The 23245-nt window shown below is 40.9% G+C and overlaps 2 protein-coding genes and 1 long non-coding RNA gene across 4 annotated transcripts in view; 1 reads left to right on the top strand and 2 right to left on the bottom strand.

Moving 5' to 3' along the window:
- LOC116669373 (uncharacterized) overlaps positions 1-12773 on the bottom strand; it is an 18268-nt gene extending 5495 nt beyond the window's left edge. The window contains exons 1-2 of the long non-coding RNA XR_004326763.1: positions 12597-12773; positions 7856-7861 (exon numbers count right to left, since the gene is read on the bottom strand). This is a non-coding gene — a long non-coding RNA (uncharacterized LOC116669373). The remainder of the gene's footprint in view (positions 1-7855; positions 7862-12596) is intronic.
- LOC116669372 (uncharacterized) overlaps positions 1-18984 on the top strand; it is a 32055-nt gene extending 13071 nt beyond the window's left edge. For both annotated transcript variants that reach the window (XM_032499176.1, XM_032499177.1), the window contains exons 15-31: positions 247-773; positions 1338-1477; positions 1825-1953; positions 2346-2554; positions 3583-3708; positions 4075-4208; positions 6518-6646; positions 7641-7888; positions 8619-8784; positions 9204-9405; positions 10042-10175; positions 10538-10674; positions 11578-11726; positions 11954-12160; positions 12843-12937; positions 14211-14335; positions 16785-18984. In XM_032499176.1, coding sequence (XP_032355067.1) covers positions 247-773; positions 1338-1477; positions 1825-1953; positions 2346-2554; positions 3583-3708; positions 4075-4208; positions 6518-6646; positions 7641-7888; positions 8619-8784; positions 9204-9405; positions 10042-10175; positions 10538-10674; positions 11578-11726; positions 11954-12160; positions 12843-12937; positions 14211-14335; positions 16785-17032 — 3105 coding nt within the window. In that variant the 3' untranslated portion in view covers positions 17033-18984. The remainder of the gene's footprint in view (positions 1-246; positions 774-1337; positions 1478-1824; positions 1954-2345; positions 2555-3582; positions 3709-4074; positions 4209-6517; positions 6647-7640; positions 7889-8618; positions 8785-9203; positions 9406-10041; positions 10176-10537; positions 10675-11577; positions 11727-11953; positions 12161-12842; positions 12938-14210; positions 14336-16784) is intronic.
- A 3979-nt stretch (positions 18985-22963) lies between these two features.
- The window catches only part of ing2 (inhibitor of growth family, member 2), a 3186-nt gene continuing 2904 nt past the window's right edge, over positions 22964-23245 (bottom strand). Inside the window, exon 2 of the mRNA XM_032544756.1 lies at positions 22964-23245. This exon is cut by the window's right edge and continues 1091 nt beyond it. The gene's annotated coding sequence lies outside the window, so the exon portion shown is untranslated.

The raw sequence follows: 23245 nt of genomic DNA on the forward strand, positions 1-23245 counted from the left end.
ACGGTTTACGGCATAACATGTCATTCAGAAATTTGTGAAATCCATGAAATAATAAAGTTTTCGACCTACAAACAATATAAATCTTCTCAGCATACAGTTATTCTGTATTTGGTCACTTTAATATAACGAGTCATATTATCTCAGTTACACCAGTATTAAAGTGACTTCCAGCGCAAAAGTTTGTATAGGAATGGGGTCAATTGAAAATGTTTGAACCAATGAATTGATGCTTGTGTCTATCATCAGGAGTTACTGGACCTACTGGCCCAAGATGGAAAGGTGCTCCAGGAAGTGACCTCATGTCACTCCTTTTCCGGCCACCCCAAGGTGCCTTATGTCCTGTGGGCTCGACTGAAACGTGACCTCGGTCATCACCTAACTGAGGTCAGGACAGATGGGACATGGGTGTACCGCTGGACGCATTCTGAGCTGAAGCGTGTGTGCATGAAGCATTATTTAAAAACAGAGGATTCTCTCATGGCTGTGCATGCAGATTATGCCAACTACCATAGACACAAGTCGCAACACACACACATATTTCAGCCACTAGCATGGACATTGGATGAGAAAGTGGAGGGTAAAGGCATGAGTAAAAGTTACAGATTCAATCTGAGGAAGCTTCACGGGTTACCCCACCACCTGGTCCGCTCAAGACAAATCTTACTCCTCCTGTCCGAATGCATTTTCAACTATGAGTTCCTCCTCCATAAGGCCTGGGGTCTGTCTGTCCTGGACGTTGAGGAGGACCTGAAGAAGGCTGTGCTGCCAGATAAGTAGGTTCTTTCAGAGGACAGATAAATTGCTTATACCATTGATGATGATCACAGTTGTCCAAGGCAAGAAGATCCTCACTTTGCATCTTGGCTTTGGTACAGTTTTATGTCCCTGATTTCAACTGTTTACCTTCCAGTTTCTGCTATCCAGAGACGTGTAGATCAAGTAATTAGATAAAATTTCATCATAGGGTGCATCAGAATAGTGAAACATTATGTCCTTTTTCTTTTCTAACCATTATTTTAACTTAGTGTAAAATGTCATAAAGTCAAAAGAAAGATGTAGGAGAAATGACAGTGTTGAGAGAATTCCACTCAAACTACTTTTCACTTAAAGGTTCCCTGTAGAGTAGAGAACATTGTGGGATAAGAATGATAGAAAACACTCTGGCTTGTTTGTATTTCTTTAAACTAATCACAACCGTCATAGGCGGTGCTAAATTCCAGATGCAGCAACGGTGCCTTTTCAAAATAGATAGCGGAAGGGGAAGAGAATGCTGGCTGAAATAGTTGGCCAATGGTACCATTTATGTAAATACAGTGTGTATCCCCTTCACCTCCTAGGGAGCTGGTGGATGTGGAGGTGTTCTCAGGTGCACTGGAAATGTCCCGAGCAGTGCTGCTGCAAGACCCCTGTCAGCTGGCCTCCCAACTTATGGGTCGACTGGGACAAATTGTAATTGAGGATCGTCCTGTTGCTAAAGGTACACTGACAGAATCTACCTTTAAAGAGTGTGTGTCAATATTTATTCACTACATTTAAATTTAAAAGGGCTAACGCATGCCTTATCATTGGTATAACCAAATACCAGTGGATAGTCTGTATACTCTGCAGCGACCTGCATTAGGCTGCTTCAAAGACTGGCTAGTCCCTTAAGAATTTTATATGTCTGGGTCTCATTTACATATCTTCATGAAGCACAAGGTGCTAGAAGTTAGGTGACATAGTGACTACTACAGGGAAACAATGAATTTGTATCAGCATTCAGTAACTCCAAAAAGTATATTGTGCTCCATTATTTGGTGAATATTTGCTGTGTGTATGACCCAGGTGACCCGCTGAAGTTCAGCTACCTCCGTGCTCTGCTGTCTCAGTGTCGTCAGTCTTCCCTACCTGTGTTGCTGCCCTCCTCCACCTGCTTGCTCCCCCCAGGAGACCTCCAACACACTCTGCTGGCAGGTAACACACAGCACTGCCCTGCTGCACAGAGTTGTCATCGTGATTGTCCATACTATAATTTTGCTATGTTGCTATATTCTGTCTGTCCAGGAAGACAGATCCCTTCTCTGTTGCTTTTCCTGAGGTTTCTTCCATTTTTTGGGCCATAATCATTTTTCTGATTCAAGGGTCAAAGGACAGGAGGTGTTGTCTGCTGTACAGATTGTAAAGCCCCCTGAAGTACATTTGTGATTTGTGATATTGGGCTATAAATTAAATGCTTGTCCACTCCACACCTACTGTAACTAAAGTACTACATAATGTATGTAAATGTTGCTACATTCTTTGTAATGTAACATGCTCTAACTGTGTAATGAAATAATCAATTGAATAATGGTGTTTCAACTAACTAGGTCATTTGACCAGTGTGACTGCCTTGGGAGGGGGGAAAAGAGGACCCTTGGCTGTCACCAGTGAATCAGACGGAAGGCTGAGGTTTTGGGATCTGGAGCAAAAGCGGATCATCAGGAGCCTGGACGCGGTGGGGGGAATTGTAGGAGATTCCATCACACTGGGTCTGGATGATAGGATGCTTGTTGTCTGCATGGGACAAAGTCTGCAGGTTAGACTTCAGCGCTGCTTGGTTTAAATGAACAGGAAGTATCATTATTCTGCCTTATCTCAGCAAGGAATATTACGAACATGGTGTTATTCAAACTACAGTTATGATATCCACTTGAAACATGAAGACAATTTGGATATGTAGCACTTCAATACAGTCAAAAAACAAGTTTGTATTGTAGAAAACACCAGGGCCTCATGTATTAACATTGCGTAGGCAAATCATGAAAAGCTTGCGTACGGTGGTTTTCATGCACAGTGTGATTTAGAAAAATTAACTTGATGTGAGAATGCTCGGGCCGTCACGCAAACTTTTGAGCAGACATGCGATTGTGCCGGCCGTCCGCAAAGTCTTGTCTGGCTCTGTACAGTGGCAAATTCTACGTGAAAAGTGCCAAAACTCATCAAACATTACAAAATGAAGTTTCCACTTCACTTACTGGCCTATGTCCGCGACGCTGTCTATACAAAAACATAATTATATCTGCTGATACTCCATAAAGGTTTCATCATTTATGTGGATAATGTTTAACATCTTGCACACTATTAACTGTTTTATTCACAGGCTACTTATTCACTGTTAAACATGACGGGAAATTAATAAAAAATCCTTTGTGTTCCCCACAAATGAATTATCTACTCACTGTGCAACAAAAAAAGAAGCACCTCAACCTCACAAGTTTTTTTTCCATCTGCAGCGAGATAACCCGTGTAATTGAACAAAGAATGACGTTGGGGGCGCGTTTATAGTTATTTCCATATTCATTTATGGGAGCAGGCAAGGTGCGGTCGGTGGCTTGTTCACATGCGCTCACTTTCACGTTGATTGGGATGTGTAAAGTAAAGGTGCGCAGGACCTAGTGTACGCCCGATTTTTATAAATGTGAATATTTCTGTGCGTAGGTACTTTCAAGTTTTGGCCGTACGCCATCTTCTGATATTAAAACTGCAAAGTCTTTTATACATGTGGCCCCTGGAGTTTCCAACCACTGAAAAGACCATGTATACTGATATGTAACTGTGTTCCAGGTGAGAGAGGTTGAAACCGGGCGAGTTGTGTATTCAGAGAGTGACTCAGTGGATGTTCCCATAGTCACCACAACTTGTGAAGGACAGCTGCTGGTGGTCTTCTATGATGGAAGCCATCGAGTCAAGGTACAGCATTGCAACAAACAGCAGACAGAAACAGTTAGAGACTAGCTGATGAACATAGTGGAACATTTAGCAGCTAAAGAAACATATATATTTCTCAGGGGTTGGTGGAGACCAAACCAGAGCTAAAAGAGAGTATATATTGGACTTGTTTACTAGACCCTTAGCCATAATAACTTTATGAGGTGATGATGTCTCAATGTTGTGTTTTCATCTTGTTCTGTTGCCTATAAATGTTGACAAAAACAATCAATAAGCCTGAATATTAGTCAAACTTTACAAAGAGAGCCTTTTATGTTCATTAAAATTTAGAAAAGGTTTGTGTAGGTCATGTCTGAGCTAAATGTCTGTCCCACGTGTGTTTTTTAGGTTTTTGACCTAGCCTCCAGCTGCTCTCTTCTGCACTGTGCTGACATCTCCATGGAGCGTGAGGCAATCCACAAAAAACGCTCCATTCTGCTGTCCAACAACTCCATCAGAGACTACGTCCTCTTTGCCTACAGGTCAGACAGCATGAGATTGGACCTAGGTCGAAACCAGGCTATGTCCATCCTAAGTTGGACAAATTAATGATGCCTTGTTATGTTATTCAGCAATTTGAAATTTGATAAATACTTATGTTAACCTAGCAAACAGCTAAAACAAAAATGAAATTGTTCTTTGTTTTTGCATTGGAAACAATGGAGGTGGTGGGAGCTACTTGCTGTCTGAAAGCACTTTAAGACTGAAATATAGTCCCCCCAAATCTTTTCTTTTCTTGGGAGCATTGTCCTGTTGCTGCATTAGTTTTGATTAATGTTTTGCCTTTGTATCAGCATAAAAAAACGGTACCTGAGTATAGATTAAATTATTTTCCTGGTTGCATTAGTGTCTGCAGATCATCCAGTCAGACTGGGCTCAACCCCAATAAGCTCCACCAGAGGGTTAGGATAGGCCAAGTCTCTCCTTGCCAGACCTATCTCCACAGTGCTCTGTGCACATTGGAGAATGGTCTGGCTGCGCAAGTTAACATTCTGCGATAGGGGGAGAAAATACTCTGGCTTGTTTGTATTTCTTTAAACCAATCACAATTGTCCTCAGCACTGCTAAACCCCAGATGCAGCAACGGTGCCTTTTCCAAATAGATAGCGGAAGGGGAAGAGAACGCTTGCTGAAATAAGTGGCCAATGGCAGACTTGTTACCGACAGTCTACATCTAGTGAGACACCTGACCTAACACATCACCCTCTGAACTGCGAGGGTAAAGTAATAACTGGTTCGGCAGTCTTATGTTGTTATTGCATACCACCAAAAAGGCAGCTTTTAGGCATTTTTCTGTTGTTTGCTAGCAGATGGAATTAATGAGGAGGCACCTTAATACAATACATAGTCATTGTAGAGTGATGAGTTGTTTTCCCCTCCGGTGTTGGCGGGACTTAAATGCTCTCTTTTGCTATTGCTGAAATAAAGCAGATGTCCCTACCATTTCATTATCTCAGCTATGTATTTTGCAATGGCCCTGGTGCTGCATCTCAAACTTAGCTCTGCCCAGGATGGTTGTGATTGATTTAAAAAATTACAAACAAGCCAGACCATTCTCCAGTGCTAACACAGCGCTCAACTCAAACTGTTCCTGTTTAACCGTGAAAGTCCTGAGTGAGAATGACTACCTTAAACCCTGGTCGCACAGCAGGCTCAGGTCACTATAAATGTCAAATGATGACGATCTTAATAGCAACACATTCACAATGCGTGAGTCACAAGTGTCACTACGCGTGACCTTGGTCTTAAATAATATCACATATCCTTTTGTTAACAAGCTGTGAAATCAGGCCTGCAAATGTCACCACTAGATTTGAAAACAGTTGTGAATTATTAAGACAGGCGACTACTCATGTGCCTCCTCAGTGTAATGTAGCACCGAGAAGATTGCTTAATGCCTCCGCTCCTGTCACATAGACGATTGATACTGAAGCTGATGGCCAGGTGATTCCACAGAGGTTTTCTTCATCCTGTTACACTCTCATTATAACTAAATTAAGAGCAGAGGCATGGCTGCTTTCAGAGTAATTAGCACAGAATCCATACCTACACACCTGACGGGAGGAGGTATCAGATAAACGACAAACTAGTGCACTAGTGGTTGCTGGTAATACAAAACAACAGGGATGGTAATAATATGGAACGTCTCAGAGCATCAGCACATTTACAGTTGGCTCCTAGGGTCTCAGAGTTTAATGAAAGCTTTCATAAAAGCCGTAATCAACAAATGTACAGTTAGAAGAAGTGCTGTGTAGCAAATGACTGTTCCAGTTATTTGTGTGTATAATCTCACTCAGAAATGAGAAGTGGCATTTTGATATTTAAGTGCATAAATACATTTGACTAAATAGCTGATTTATGAGATTGGATGCACACTCTTGTCCTGTGTTACAACATACAACATAAGTGGAAGAACTGCTCACAGCTGATAAAAAGTGAAAAGATTGTATATTAACATCTCAGAACACCATGATAAAACATAATTAATAATAAATTAAATAATACACTGTCATACCTGGCAGAATAGTTCACTGTGAAGTGCTAATCTGTGATTTAGAGTATCTAATTTGGAATTGGTACACAACTTTTGACACGACTTCATATATATTGAAGTCAAAAATACAGCCTCTCTGTGGTTGTTCACATCATGTGAATCACATGGCTGTCTGAGTTGGGCGAGCAGTAAACATTTGGCACTGTGTTGTAATTTGTAAATACTATTAATGATTTAAATATATATGAAAGTTACATTCTTTTAGGTATTTGATACTTGTTCTTCTCTGTGTTTGAGGTCCTGTGATGAGGCAGCGGTATTCAGTGCCAGAGGGGGCGCTGTGTTGTCGGTCCTGTCTGTTCAGCACGGTGGTGCCTCTATACAGGCTGTGGACATGACTGAAGACTACCTGCTGCTCTTCTGCAGGTACAATAACACTAAAAACAATTCAATTCGATTTCATTCAATTTATTTTTAGGATCAAATCAAAACGAGATATCTCAAGACACTTTGCAGTTTGAGTTGGTCACTCTATAATTTACAAAGACTCAACAATTCCAACAATTCCTCAACGAGCAAGCATTTAGTGCGACGGTGGAGTGGAAAAGCTCAGACAGACCAAGGCTCTTGCAATTAAAGTCACAATAGATAATGGAACTATGACTAGAAATAATACTTGTAGCAGTTCAGGGCGCCGAGCAGGACCACAACGGCAACTGCAACCATGATTAAGGCGCCACCGTAATCCAAGGAAAACTGTGAGGCGAGAAAACAAAAGGACTCTGGAAAATAAGCTCCCCAGAGCTAAGGTAGTAATTTCTTGGACATGAATACACACAGATGGAAACAGAGAGGAGAGAGGTGTGTCTAAGAAAATCAAGGGGCAGTCTAGACCTATAACCATAGACCGTTAATATTAATATTTTTTAATATATATATATACAGTCTATGCCTATAACAGTATAACTAAGAGCTGGTCCAAGTCAAACCTGAGCCAGCTCTATAAAGGTTAGTAGATGAATCTGATGACTATGAAGACAAGCAGAGAAGAAAAGGCATGGTGATACAATTCTTGTATTTGTTATAACATCCAGCAGCACTTTGTGAGATTTGTTTGTGTCTGCTTTGCATCTACAAAAAGTACATATTTGTTGAATTAAAAAATAGTCCTAAAAAAGTTGATGTTTCTGAAATGAAGAAGTGAATGGGGTGCAGGGAATTGAATGAATTGCAGTTGTAATAAAATGTTGTTGGAGGCATAAAATACTTGGATGGAAAATCATCAATATTATAATCCTGTATGTATTGTAAGGATAATGAAGTAATAATATTAAATCTAAATTTAAGTCCTGCAGCAGGTCCTGTGGTACTTCCTGTGAAATAGCACATTCTCTCACATCCTCTACTGTGTTTGTGTTAGATTCCCATACAAGAGGGGCAGTGAAATCATCCAGATCAAACTCTTCAGCACTGTGTCCTTCCTCTACCTGCGCTCTATACTGGGCTGCAGCCAGGACTGCATTTCCCAGGTCACTGTCAACCGGGCGGGGACTCACGTTGTGGCCTTTTGCCCCTCCCCCCGTACTGGCATCACGGAGCTGGTCACCTGGAACCTGGAGACAGAGGACCACAAACACATCACTCGCTGCCCCGCAGTACTGACCAACGGTTTGTTTTTACAGGGTGCTCAAAGTTTGGTGGTGCAGATACCTAGATGGGGTTTAGGTTTTTCCAAGATTACTGATCAGATTGACTAATAACCCAACTAGGGATGCAGATATGAGGAAAATATGCGATAACGTTGTTGAATACCGCATAATTAATATTACTTGGGATAAGTAAACAGATATTAATGTGTACTTAGTTCTGCATTTCTGCTGCTTTCTGTATTCTGCTGAAATACAAAAACTTGAATTTAAACCAAATGAAAGATAATCCTTTCCAACATAATTTTATTTAAAAAAAGAATATATATATATATATATTGTGCAGCTCTAAACCAAAAAGCATTTGTTCAATCATAGCTTAGCAACAGTGACTAGGCATGGCACACGCACAGTTGTCAAGGTTTGGATTTTTCAAAATGCTGAAATGGCCCACATGAAGCCCTAGTAAGGGCAATATTCAAAGAGTTGTGTGTTTTTATTGTCTGTCCACAACCAAAAGCACAAGAGCTGAAGTGTAAAGAATGGATTTAGGCGCTGGTTTTGGATTCATGCTCCACTGAGCAACTCCCCTAAGAAAGAACAGGGCTCCGCCTCAAACACTATATCCAGTTGTTATTAAACATCCATGGTTTGAATAGGTAAGTCAATCCAGAAAGTAATTTTAGGGGGCGTGTCTTTTAGTAAAGTGGGCGTGTTGCCTTGTTAGCTCTGACATTTTCCTTTCCCTTCAGGGCTTTGTTTTGATCTGCGGTTCTGCCTGGGGGTCTGCAGCGGAGAGAAGTATCTTCGCCTGTGGGATCTGACTTCCAGGATCAGTGACCGGGCTCTTACCTATAACATCCATACGCTCAGGAGCGAAGGCACAGAGGAGGTCGTCCCTATGGGGAAAACCCTGAGGTAGGTACTGAGATGCAATACATAAATAAAGTTTCTTACTAAACCTAACCTAACATTTACTTTCATCCTCAATGACGTCATGATTTAACTTCTCATCCCACTGGAAGCATAAGAGTTCATGTGATGAGGACTTGAATCATGACGTCAGGCTGTTGTTATTTCAAAGAGATGCAGGCCCTATTTCAACATTATTCCAGGACCCAAGACTAAATCATTTGTTCATTAATTCAATAAATTGTTTCTGTTCCAAAACTGACACTAAACTTACTGTGTGTTCTTGGTTTCAGTGGAGAATTAGAATTGTGTGTCATCTTATTGACATTTGGCAATCTGAGGAGAATAGATTATGGGGCAAACGCCCATCAAAACTGATGCTTCATCATCTTTCTTTGATGGAGTCTGGCTCCCTCTGTTGGCAGGTATGCTGTGTGCCGCTCCATCAGAGCAGGGACGGTGTATGTGTGGAACTTGACCAGACGGCGTTTCGCCTGCCGACCAGTTAGAGTGGAGCACGGCCTCTACAGCAGCACTGATATGGTGCTCGCCCATGACTACAAACTTTACATCTTTACAGACAGAAGCAGAAACCGCAGCATGGACGCTGCTTCTTGTCCGTTCCAGGTCAGACTATCTATGATGTCTTTTTGATATTTTCATCTGCTCATTTTGAATTTAGTTTTTGGTCTACACTGGACTATACTTTTATGTACTCAGATTCATTCTAAACTATGTCCAGACTGCCCTCCTTTTAAGTTCATGTTGTGGACTCATAGTAACTTACTTACTATATCCACGATGTTCCACTTCCGGTATTGCTCCGTTGCCACAGGAAATTTAACCGGATTTAACTCTTTTCAGCATTTTAAACTCTGGTTGATTCATGAAGACTACGGTTAACTACTCCTCTGATCTCTGCAGGGTAAATCTAGACAGCTAGCTAGACTATCTGTCCAATCTGAGTTTTCTGCTGCACGACTAAAACAACTTTTGAACGTACACGTTCCACCAAAACAAGTTCCTTCCTGAGGCACCGTGGCTCTGTCCGGCGCTTAGCGCTACCCAAGACAATTCTGATTGGTTTAAAGAAATGTCCATAAACCCGAGCATGTTTTTCTCCCATCCTGGAATGTGTGGACTAGCCAGGCCCTCCTTTGCAGCACTGTGGAGGAAGGGTTGACAAAGTGAGACTATGGACTACTGAACCAACAATACCCATATATAGTCATAGTAACCTTTCTGTCATGTCTGACCTCCCAGACTCTTCTGGTGTATGATTTGATAAAGCGGAGCTTTGTGAGGAGACAGACTGGGATTATGGTTAATTCCTGTCTTCAGCACGAGTACCGTGTTCTGAGGGATGGACGGACTCTTCTGGGCCTATCAGAGACCAGGTGAGAGTGAATATGTGAAATACAGAGAGTATGAGAAGTCTGCAATGAAAGAGATACTTCACACAACTTTAGATTAAGAAAATTAAGAAAACAAACTGAGCTCCAAATGAATTGATGGGTTCCATGCGTGACATGCAGTTATTAAATTTAAGGCTACCCTATGATCCAGACACCCTACATGTCTGTAGTCCTTGTACAGTTTTCATTGAAATGCACATCATGTTCACATGAACTGAACTGAATTAAAGGAAAGTATCAAACAAGGTAATAAAGTCGTTCTTACTTTGTATCTATCATTGACCTGCTAAAAAACATTTCAGCAGAACCCCAGTTTATGTCTTGTCTAATGTGTGTTGTTGCAGAGACTGTCTGATCCTTTGGGATCTAGACTCTGGCTCTATCAAACATGAGATTAAACCCTCCCACAGAGAGTCACTCCTGTGCAGCTGCCCTGTCCAAGACCTGCAGCCCAATTTCACCCCACGCAGAGACACAACATGTGAGCTGCCTGATCCTCCCGCTATAAACACATATTTGTCATCATCATCTTTTCCATGATGAGCTGAACATTTAAATTTTTCTGTGTGTGTGTGTGTGTGTGTGTGTGTGTGTGTGTGTGTGTCGCTGATGCACAAACCCTTTTATTAACATCACTTCCTAGATCACTTCACTAACAAGCAATTAGGGCTGTAATCCTTTTCCTTCCACATGTAAGTTCGAGCCAGCTGAGGAGACTAAAACGTTTGTTGGAGAGGATACAGTAGGTGTAATATTTCCAGAAAAGGGTTTATTTACATGACATTCTGTGGTAAAGGTAGATTTTTGTTTACTTTTAGTGCTCGGATAACTCCCCTTTCTCTTCACTCTTTAATCCTTACACTAACCTAATCTTAATTCTTTTCTTACCTATAAATCCAAATTCAATCCTTGACTGTCTTCTTAAAGCCACTTTGTGTAGGATTTTATGCTACATTTTAAAGTATTTTCATGGCCTGAGTATTCCATCCTGATAAATAATGGTGCGCTAAAGACCTTCCCTGGCGGTAAAATATACCTGCTTCGATATTACCACGTGTCTGGATAGACCTATAGTTACTTCCACCAAGGAGGTCATGTTTTTGAAAAACTACTGGCTCGAATTTTTGATTTGGTTGAAGGATGTACATTTTTGAGCGGATCCAAATCACGGGGCGGATCCACAAATTATTTTTCAGTTTTGTTAGCATTTGCGTGATAGGGCTTTTGTGCTGCTTTCATGTGGTGTTGGAATAATCTGAAAATGTGTTTTCAAATTCACGGAATTGCTCCCTCAAGTCTTAACGTTAGCTGCAAATTAGCATACCTTGAAGGAGGTCGGCACTTTCTGAGTGTCCTTAGTTTAAGTTTTCTTGCATTGCTACAGTGATGCCATGGGACATTCGAACAGAGAGCCAATCTGCAAAGAAAAGGAGGCTGAAGAGAGAGGCACAGAGGGAGAGAGAGGCAGAAAGGAGGCTGGACAGCGAGAAATTCAACATGATAGACCAATACCTCCTCAGTGGAGATGAACAGGTACCCAGCAAAAGAGCAATGCACTCTACAAGGGCAGGATAAGCCATCCAAATCTTTTTTTATCTGCAATGTTTAAGGCACTGTGTATTTTGCACACAAGTTTTAAATTGTTTCAGGTCTTTAGTTTATATAATATCAGCATTGAGCAAAACAATGTTACTGTTTCACTACATTGTCAGTAGTTGTTGCATCACTGACTTCTACGTTCCACACCTTTTATTTTGTAGGTGGTGGTGTGCTCTTATTTTGCTCACCACCTCAATGTCTTCAGCGTGGTTTCGCAGGAACACCTGCACAGCCTGGGGGAGAAAACATCACTGCTGAGCCTCCACACTGCAGCTATTACCCACACTGGCAGTCACCTGGTGCTGACCAGCTACAGCCATGAGCAGAGGATGCCCCACATCACCCTATGGGACCTGCGCAAAGGAGCGGTGGGTTCCTACTGTTTGTTACAGTTTGCTTGAACTAAGCTCTTAAATGTTCCATTTTAAGTTTAATTAACACTTTTAAATAATAACCATTTTTGGCGATTTGTGATAGCATTGTGGCAGGGGCAGAGCAAGACGTACACATTCAGGGCTCAGCCCAAACTTAGCGGGTGTCCATTTACCGCCGCTGCTTGCACTATTTTTCAAGCCGTTTGATAAGGGAATGCCTAAAAAATCTGTACATCATTTGTGAATAACATGATAGATGACATCTTGTTTGGAATCTAATTGTTCTCCAACTGTGTTCCTCCACAAATGTTGAGGATGACTCATTTCACTCTAAAAAGAGGCAAAAACTTTCTGATGTTATAAGTTTAAACTAAGACTCACTTTCCCATTCACTTAATTAAGAAAGTCTGTCCAAAAGTTTGACTGGTACTGTAGGTAGGGTAGGAATTTGGTGTAAACAGCATTACTAATCTTAAAATTAAGGCAATATTACCGAAGTAACAGAACTTCTGCTCCATTGACTTTGCGATCCAGTCAGAGAGACTGAGGGGAAATGACTCAAAGTAACAAAGTTATTTTAAAAACCTACAACATTTAGGGCTGGAGCCCCAGACCCCCTCGCTCCTCCCCTGCTCTGTGGTTGATTTGATTTTATATTGCCCTCAAATTCATTTAGGTGACAAAAAGACTGTGGAATGAAGCTGGGGTTTGCTGCATAGCTATCACAGACAACGCAGACAGAGTTGTATTTGGGGTCAGAGGAAGCAACAGGTAAATGTTTTCAGATTTCTTGAGTGAATGTTACTGTGTATTCATCACTTTAACACTGTGTCCTACCATTGTTATGCAGATGACACCCAGTCGTGCCTCGTTAAGTGCTGAAATTCCCTCCAATTCCGCTTAACACTGACATCTAATTTAAAACACTCAGCCAGACAATTATGAGTTGTTTTTGCTTAAACCAGTGCCTTAAACACATAGTTGGAAAGCGTAATGTTAAAAATGTAAATAAGGCTGGGGATGGTCTTGCTTGCCTATTTAATATCTGAACAAACGTGAAAATAGATGTCTTGAGCGTGAAAGTTCATTCTCAACCATGAAAATATATATTTTTTTAACTATAAACCATAGTAACTCAAGGTCCACTTACTAGCTTTTTCTGGAGCATTTGACTGCATCTTACAGTATTCCTCAATGAAAACTTAGCTATCTTCGAGAAAAGTAAGCAAACTCCACTCGCCAATGAAGAATAAGCATTTATTTTTGAATGAGCTTATGCCATACACATACTAAGCTGGAGTAATTTGGTTAACTGATTAATATTTACAAAACTGGTAAAAACCTCCAGGTGGTTCATACATTTTAAATCTTGGCGGTGTGTTTATAAAGGGGTCCTGTGTCAAAAACTATTTTTTTGAAATAGTAATGTGTAATCCTTTCACGTCGAAAGGAGCCAGTTGAGGTGGTTCGGGCATCTGGTAAGGATGCCTCCCGGGCGTCTCCCTAGGGAGGTGTTCCAGGCACGTCCAACTGGGAGGAGACCTCGGGGAAGACCCAGGACTAGGTGGAGAGATTATATCTCCAACCTGGCCTGGGAATGCCTCGGGATCCCCCAGTCGGAGCTGGTTGATGTGGCTCGGGAAAGGGAAGTTTGGGGTACCCTACTGGAGCTGCTGCCCCCGCGACCCAATACCGGATAAGCGGATGAAGATGGATGGATGGATGGAGTAATTTAGTGCATATTCAGTAATTCATTTGCATTCAATCAACCTATGACCTACTACTTTGGAGGAGAGGGGTGAGGGCTCCCTACTGGGTTTATTCAGCCCTGCTGTCAGCCTTTGTGTAACTTTACGCACCACAGTCAAAACACCTACTGTTGTCTGACATGCTAATGATGCTAAGCATGCTGCCATCGGTTTCCACTAGCATTTTGCTGGCAAGACAAATCCCATAGTGAATTTTGTACTGAGTTTTAAATGTGTGGATGAAAACATGCTATCCCATTTTGAATAATAAGAGTTGTATTGGTTTGCTCTGACAGACTGAAGGTGTGGGACCCCTTCAAGAAAATTTACAGGAGCATCTGTGGCTATGGGAACCTCATGATAGAATACTCTAGTAAGCTTCACGTGACAGAGAGAGGAACCAGAGCCATCCTTTTGTCAGGTAGGTAGTTTTGCATTGTGGCTGAACCACAGGTACATTCTGGGAAAGGAAGAAAGAAACGCTCTGGGTTGTTTGCATTTCTTTAAACCAATCACAATTGTGTTGGGCAGCACTAAGCTCTGACCGCAGCGACGGTGGCTCTGCAAAATACTGTCAGGAAGGGACTTGTTTTCCCGAAAGAACAAAGCAGATTCTTCAAAACTTGCCATTTTCAGCATGTAGCTTGCTAGCTCGAAGTTTGTTGTTGTTTCCCGAAACGAACAGATTTTTAGAACGGCCACACACAGAGAGGGGAAGGTGGCGGCAGGTGTCCATTATCCTGGAATTTTACTTTTGTTGATCAGGTGGGAAACAGAACCGAAAGTTATTAGTCAATTTATTCATTCAACTTTATTCATAGTGTCAAATCACAACAGAAGTTATCTCAGGACACATTTCATATAGAGCAGGTCTAGAGCTGACATTCAACCATGAGCAACGGGGATAAGAAAAAACCTTTAAAAGCCCCAAAGGATGGAAGGATTTATTAGGGTTTTTATTTCTCGTGTGTGTGTGTGTGTTTGTGTGTGTGTGTGTGTGTGTGTGTGTTGGTTTTCACACTCTGGTGCTATAAACCAACTGTTTTCTCAAGACTCTTTCACTTTAAGGTGCCATATTACAGCATGTTTTCACACTTTCAAGCAAGTGAAATCAGTGCAGTCCCAGGTTGGATTAAAGGAGGCTGACATACATTTTGATTTAATCAAGCTGCCGACAGTATATTTATGTGTTATGATGATTTATTATTTTTAAATATTTTTAGAGCTGAAGTGACTGAATGAGTTTATTGTAATTTGGGTGAAAATAAATTTAAAATCGGACTCTTTAAAGCCAAAAAAATTACGATAAGTATTCAGTGATTTCTCTCTGATTCTTATTAAGAGGCCTTTGAATAAAAATAATCATTTATCTGATCTGATCATTGCACTAGAATCTGTTCAATTCAATTCATTCTTAATTGCCTCTCTGTAAAGTTATTTTCATAGTTGCTAGCAGAGTCCGCCTCTCCCACACAGGATACAAATTGTGATTATTTGCTCTCTTTTTTTTTTTTATCAATATTGTAATTGTGAGTAAAATTGTGATTATCTTCTATTAGGTTAAACTACAACCCTGTATTTGTGGTCTTAATGGTTTTAAACAAGATACAAATATACCAAGCATAATTAATAATGACTCAACCAGACAGTCAGATCTTCAATCATTCAATCAATACATTTAGGTATATATAGGTAATATAACTAATTACAAATTGTGAAACATTAGTGGTATAATTATTATTGGACAAATGTCTGGTAAAGGTGATAATTAATTACAAACTGCTCCAGCTGTACTGTAGCTGGTTAAATTAACCTTAGTGTTAGCGTCACAGACAACTACCAATTTTGAACTAATTACTTTAAAAGCTTGAAGGTGGTTATATGCCAACTTTCAGTTTACCTCTGAGCTAGCTGCTCGTGTCAGATATTGATGATACTCAATCATTTGTCTGCAGCGTTCCACCACTGTGTTGGTATTTTTGAACCGCAAAAGCCTAGTCTATTTTTCTAAAAAACAAAGTGGCATGTCTTCTTCAATTAAATTATTTGGGGCTGAGTGTAAATACTACACAGAGAAAATTCCCATTCATTTTCTCCATAAGGATTTCTATTATCAGGATGTCTACCCCATCCAAGGTAGACTGACCACGAGCTACGAGATTATAAAATAAAGGTTTATGCACCAGGAGACGCCACAAGTCTGTATGAAATCAACCATGAGAAACACATTTCATTCGCGATTTCATGGAAAAGCACTACACAATACTAACTCTTATTCTCCGCTCCACCATAGAGACTTGCCATGTGTATTTTCCCACGAACAGTGGGCCGTTCGGACAGCCGGCAGCAAGTTAAAAAGCAAGAGCATCGAGACAATTTACCAAAAGATCCTCTCAATATCGTATATGTCTCCTCTACAACACCCTAGACGGTGAGAGATTAATTTTGGAGGTGGAAGAACAGGAGTGCTTGGAGTGGAAGGTAGATATTAGCTTATTAAACACGTGATTGTTTTGAGACTATGAAAGTTGGACAGCAAGGCGCTCCGCTTCTGAGATGCTCCCGGTGTAGTATGGCACGTGGGAGGACGGGACAAAACCACGGCACAGCCAGAACACAGCGCAGTCACACCTGCTAGAAATTAGGAGCTAGTGTCACAGCGACATCTCTGATTGGTTGAGCTCTCTGTTACCATTGAAATGTTTACCAAACCCACAAACAGCTATAGCAAGCAGCTACCATTGAAATCTATAATTGCTTCTGTACACAGTAAGAACCCAACTATGCACATAACTACCTTTTTCACTGTCATATCATACACAGCAGAGTGTCTCCATGAGCAACAGTGACTTTTTATGTTAATTTTCCAGGACAGCTGAGCGTGTGGGACCTGGAGGCGTGCAGCGTCCTGTCTGTGCTCTCCCTGGATGCACATGTCCGCTGTATGAAGCTGCTTCTCGGGTCCCAGATTTCTGTCCTGCTCGGCCTCAGCCACAGCCCTGCCCTGATCAGCGTCAGGTTAACATCCAGGACTGTCAGCTCAGCAACTCAAGTCTCTCAACACGGAGACCTGTTTGGAGAGTCCAGCAGCAGCGAGGAAGAGGAGGTGACCTTGTGAAAATTCAGGGTTGTACAGCTTGTTTTTTGTAATGATTGTGTACGGGAAATGGTCTTTTTTTTACGCCACTGGGTGTCACATGACTTGCAGCCATGCCCTTTCCAACTTTCTATCTCATTTAAAACACTATTCAGGCACCATAAATCAATTAGTGGGACTTGACTGTTAGAGATTGTTGGAAGATGGGGAGAGCGGGAATAGTTGCTAACAAAGGGATGGTGGGAAGTGTTGTCACGTCAGTTCCTTTAATTTGTGCATTAAAAAGATTGTAAAAATAATATGTATAATGAAGGGGGAGGCAGTCTAAGGCAGTGTCCACATTTAGAAGCTCCTTTCTGAGCCTTTCAATGCTGACCTGGTGTATCCGGTACCTATTTCCCAACCTCAACAGGTAGAAAAGACTGTTACTCAGGTCATTTGGAACTTTAATAATTCTCTAAGCATTATTCTTTCAGCCCCTGGTGGAAGTATCCATTAGGCAGGGTATTGCACGTTCGGCCGAACAAACCACTCTTTACGGGGCTTCAGTACCAGGAGTAGAAATTCCTCAGAATTTGTGGAGATACCTGGAATTTCCTCAGCCATCTCCATATGACAAGGCTTCCTTTCTCCATTTTCACTAGGCCCTGTTCCCAACTTTAACCATGTTTTGTGTCCGCGTAATTCTTAATTACATTATAATGTTTCAGTGTATTTGATAAATTAGGACATAGGTCTGTTTAGTTGTTTTACAAGTTCATAGTATTTTTGTTCTGGTTCTGCGTGTGATGTGGGGGGTGATCAGCTGCTCTCCTGATCAGTCAAGGAGAGTGCATGCATGTTTGACTGATTAGATCAGGCTCGTTCTAGATGAGCTGCGCCTCGCCTGTAGAGGGGGCCAGTGCTGGCGGCAGCAGCTGGGGGCCGTGACAAAACTCCGTTGTCAAGTTGGACAGATTACAGCCGTTTCCTGCAGCCTTCAGGCTGGACAGGAAGTCCCAGAGACCCTCACGTCCTGTTAGGGCCGATGCCGATTTAACAAAATGTTATCAGACCCACATAGCAGCTTGTACACAGTCTCAAGTTGTTTTTATTAAGACAGAATAGCTGTCAAAATGCTCTACATGTGATCTGTCGCTTATGTTAATAAACAACAGAGTGTAAAGGATCCATAATCTGAATGAATTTAGTGTCTCTGATTTCTAAACGTCACTATCAGCCACACATGTGTTCTATACAGAATAAGCATTTAAATCAGACATATAGCAATTAGAATCCCTCCCATTCAAAAACAATAAAAATATATATAAAACGTCATCCTTATTGGTCGATTCTGAACCAATCAGCTGTTAGACCAGCTGAGAGCCAGGCATTTCCCAGCATGCCCTGGGTCCGCCTGGGTCTTGTAGTCAATGAAAAGCAACTGCGCTGCCTCAAACATGCGGCTGCCTTGATCTTTTGAGGTTATTGTTGATCACGTGTGCATGACGTCAAATGATGGGGATCAAGTCGGACACAAATCCAACCGGCGTGCATTGGGCGGCGATCAATTCTGCGTTGGCCTGGCTTATCTCGGCACCCTGAGGCTGTAGGAGAAAAGGTAAAATAGTTGTGCAGTAAACATCTGTATAATATTTGGGGTGCTTATTGTTATGGGTGCTCATCTATTTATAAATGGTAATGTCAGCAGTAGCAGTAAGTGTGAATCTAATGGTATTTATGGATCCAGAGTGTTAAATGTTGCTCTTTATTTTAGTATAGCTCACCCTATAGTTACCTGTGCAGGTGGTAGGTTCCAGGTGAGTGAGGCTGAGAAGTGAAAGTGCCTTCACCAGAAGGTAGAAATAAAAAGGAGGTTTTTTTTGTTTAATGTTATTTTGCCTCAGTTTAATTCAGTTTCATTGTAATTCCCGGGTTTCATTTTGTATCCTTTGTTTGAGTATGTTTTTTTGTTTGTAAAGAAATTCCACAATGGACTTCAGTGACATCAATGTCAGGGAATGTTCTGTTGCTTAAAAAAATGAAAAATTAACAATTAAATATCCAATTAAAAAAGCCACTGTGTTTGAGCTTGTGCTTCCTGTCCGGCTTCTTCAAAGTCCCTTTTTAAAAGTTTTTAAAATGTGTGGTTTGCAGCCGTCCACTTGAGGCTCGTTGTGACTGCTTCCAGCCGGAAACAATCTCCTCCATGAATCTCCTTCACACACAAATCTGGGTTATCAGAACCACACAAACATGCCCCACTCATGTCACGTGTCAGCATTTTCCTTATGAAGTACGTCTTCAAATAGTCAGTCAGAGAAAAAAACTTTCACTTTTGAAGAGTTTAGATGGTTTTTTGACTGGTGGCCATGGTCATTTTTAAATGTCTCTCAATGGAAAAATTCTCACTGGGTAACATACAATATATGATAAATATAATTACATATTGTGGTTTTAGCTGGTTAATGTGGGAAACTGCAGCTATTTTATTAGAATGGCATGACAAATAAACGTTACTGGACGTAAAGTGAATACAACTTTAATACATAATATTATACTACATGGTGCTCTTGGTTTAAAGAAAAAGGCTCAAGCATTGGCAATTTAGTGTGCTTTCAATCCTTTGTTCAGAAGAGAGCGTCATCAATTGGACTTAAAGACTAAAGAAAATGCTTCGAGGAGCTTCATCTGGACATCATTTGATCCCACATGTCATGGAGGATGTTCAGGTGAGTCAATGGGATAGCATGAAATATTATTTTCTAGTTCCATATTGTGATTTTCTTTTAAGGATTTTGGACTTTTCCCACTTCGGTCTTCCTATAGGTTGAAAGCGGAATTGTCCCATTATGTCTCATTCAAACTACAGATCTGCTACCCGATCTGGCAAACTTGCATAGTGCTGTTATAGCCGGTAAAGAGCCGCAAATGCAGAAGTGCTGTTCACCCTGTTACAACTTGATGAACCACTGAAACGGTTTTGGAAACATAATTTTAAGGTACAAAAAGTTCTCCAGTGTTGCTTTAAGTCAAGGGAATGTGCCACTGCAATGATGTTACAATGAATTGAATATTATCTCAACAGACAAAAGAATTTATGAATTGTTATTACAAATTAAACCCTTCATAGAATATTTGACTTTCAACCAAAACAAACATATGATTCAGGTATAACATTGGCCTACAAATGTTTGAATGCCAAAATATAACCACTGATTGGCAACAATTTCTTAGTTTGAAGAATAGTTAGGAAATGACGTAAATAAAACAGACTACATTTAAATGTTAAAAATTGAAATGAAAGAAACAGACTTGTACTGTGGTAATTGTGTTGATGTTTTACTGATTAGATTTCTTCTGATCTTACTAGATCCACATAAGACAGCCAACCTTTACTTTTTTCTTGCACTTGGCAGACTGGATGCACTAATAGGCCTGGAAAACTCCTTACGCACTTCATTTTTGCTATATGCTATTTTTAAAGGTGCTCTAAGCGATGTTGGGTGAGGGTGAGTTTTTTTTTTTTACTTTTTTAAGAAATAAACAGTGACAATTACAAACAACACACTGAAACAAGAACGCGTCCCAGGGCCAACAAAATAATATAACATTTTTACAAATAATAATTAAACAGAGGAAAGACGGGAGTGAGGGAGACAACACACGCAGAAACAGAGACACACACAGACAGGCACAAGACAAGGGACCAAACACCTGTGCAAGTTAGAGGTCCTGACCTCACAGAGTCAGCAATGCACCGCCACGTGTCCAGAGTCTTCCCTGGGGTACCGTTTATCCGTGCCATGGCCAGTTCCAAATAGACCACATCCAGGTAGGATAGACAGGTCGTGTGGTGTTTTCCAACGAGTCGCAACCCTCCTCTTTGCTGCTGTAAGTCCAGCAAACAGCACGTTTCTGAGTCCCAGAGAGTTGAAAGGCTGACAGGTCATTCAGAATCAAGACCTTAACAGTAAGAGGCACAGTTAAACAAGGCAGAGATTTTGGATGCAGTACTGTTCCAGAAATGACCAACGGGAGAGCACTCCCAGAACATGTGTAGATATGTGCCTTGTGCTTTAACTGGGCAGAAAGTCTATAAAGGGCTGTTAATTATTTTCATGTGACGCATTTACACGGGGGTGAGATAAGTCCTATGAATGAAATTGTAGTGAATCTGTCAATGGTCTGGATTGTGTAATACTTCTGGAATGCTAGACCATACATCATGCCAGTTGAGATCTCACGTGCCCAGATCCTCTCAATAGGAAAGCCAGAGCGACCAGAGACCACCAAGAACTGATAAAGCGTAGTCGCCATACCACAGTTTTTAGGCTGCACAGAGTAAATAACTTCCGAATAGGATGAATGGCCAAAGGCCTCTGCCAAGGGACACCCTGTGCCTTGAGTGCCGACCTTAACTGCAGGTAAAAGAAAAAGGAGGAACGTAATAGATTGAATGTGTTTTGTAAGTCAGAGAATGGTAGCCAACCTCACCAAAAATGTCTTTTAGACAACAAACTCCCCTTTGTTCCCACTGCGGGGCTGTTATCGGCCTCCCACCAATCAGGAGTGATGTAATATTGAATATAGGGGAGAAAGTGTGCCAGCCACAAGCTACACGGCAGTATGTTTTAGCTAATCTCCAAGTCTTGATAAGATGTGAGATAATGGGGCCAAAGCGTTGTTGGCACTGTTAATCAGAAACATTGGCAAAAAGAATGTCATGGAGTGATCAAGGCTCCGTCATGGCATCATCTAAAGTACGCCAGAGGTTACTTCTTGTTGATGTTAGAAGTATTTTCAAACAAAATGAGACTAATGCTTGCCCCTCCCTTTTTTGCATCCATACACTAACCCCCACCCCCAAATTTTTCTTGAAGGTGGGCACATTTTGGGTTTGTTGCTGTTTGTAGACCCTGGGCTGTCTACAGAGACCGCAGTTTTTACAGTGTGTTCCTCTGGACAGGCAGCTCGCAGATAGGGAGATGTTTGCTGTATGTGACAACAAATGTAGCCTAAAACACACATGGCATCGCTTAGAGCACCTTTAACACAAGGTTCATTCCTATCAAGAGCACCCATTGATTGTTTTTAGGAAATTTTGTAAACCATTTCATGTCAATGTACCAAACAAATGCCTACAAGTAAATTCCTTGTATGCAAAAACCTACTTTGAATAAACTGGATTCTGATTGTTTTACTGCTAAAACATATCATTTATCACATTTACATGCTAATGTTAGCATGTCAACATGAGGGTAAGTGTAACATGCTTAAAATTATCATGTCGCATGCTATTAAGCATTTATTATTTGTATTATTATAAGCGGCTGTGGCTTAGGTGGTAAGAGCTGTCACTTACAGTGTCGAAGTGTCCTTGGGTAAGACAGTGAACCCTAAATTGCTCCCAATGCAGCGGCACTGGTGTGTAAGTGTGTGAATGTTTATCTGAAGAGCAGGTGGCAGCTTGTACGGCAGCTTCAGCCACAGTGTGGGAATGATGAATGGTTCTTGTCATATGTAAAAGTGATTTAAGTTGTTGTTAAAACTAGAAAGGCGCTATATGAATACAGTCCATTTTTATTTTGGCTAACATTTAAATTAAAGCTGAGACTGGAGAATTCAGTCATTAGTATCCGGTCAAATTTCAGCCTGATAAATATGCAATGTAAAAAGTTGGAGATCCCCAAAGTCATCTGGATTTATCCTCTGGGGAGCTTCATGCTTTTTTGAAATTTCAGAGCAAATAAACACTTAAAATTTGTGTGTTGGCCCAATTTCTGGTGACTAACATTGCCAGCACAGAGGCCCGCTGCAAACATGGCTTAAAAAAATATATATTAATAATGTGTATCGTGAAAAGCAATCTTGTCTAATATCTCAGCAGACTGTACTGGCTGGATACAGGCTGAAAGAAACCTTGTTGCATACTCTGTGATGATGGAGAAAAAGAACTGAATGGTAACCGAATGACTATACTTTGTTTTAATGATTATAAAAAGACATTTACACAATAGTGATAGTGAACCAGTGAAAACATGAAGTCCACAAACATGACGTCCTATTCCAGTGTCCCATCAACAACCATCTCCTCAATTAAATATCTCTTGTAAACATAACATGTTTAGGTTATTCTCTACAAGCCGTTATTGTATAGACAAACTCTGATTTCAAATAATTGCGTACGATTCAGAAAGTTAAAAGAAAAAAGTTTGATGAAGAAAATTGTCATCATTAGCGGGTACAGCTTTT

The sequence above is a fragment of the Etheostoma spectabile genome, chromosome 19 (assembly GCF_008692095.1).
Source record: "Etheostoma spectabile isolate EspeVRDwgs_2016 chromosome 19, UIUC_Espe_1.0, whole genome shotgun sequence".
Classification (NCBI taxonomy): domain Eukaryota; kingdom Metazoa; phylum Chordata; class Actinopteri; order Perciformes; family Percidae; genus Etheostoma; species Etheostoma spectabile.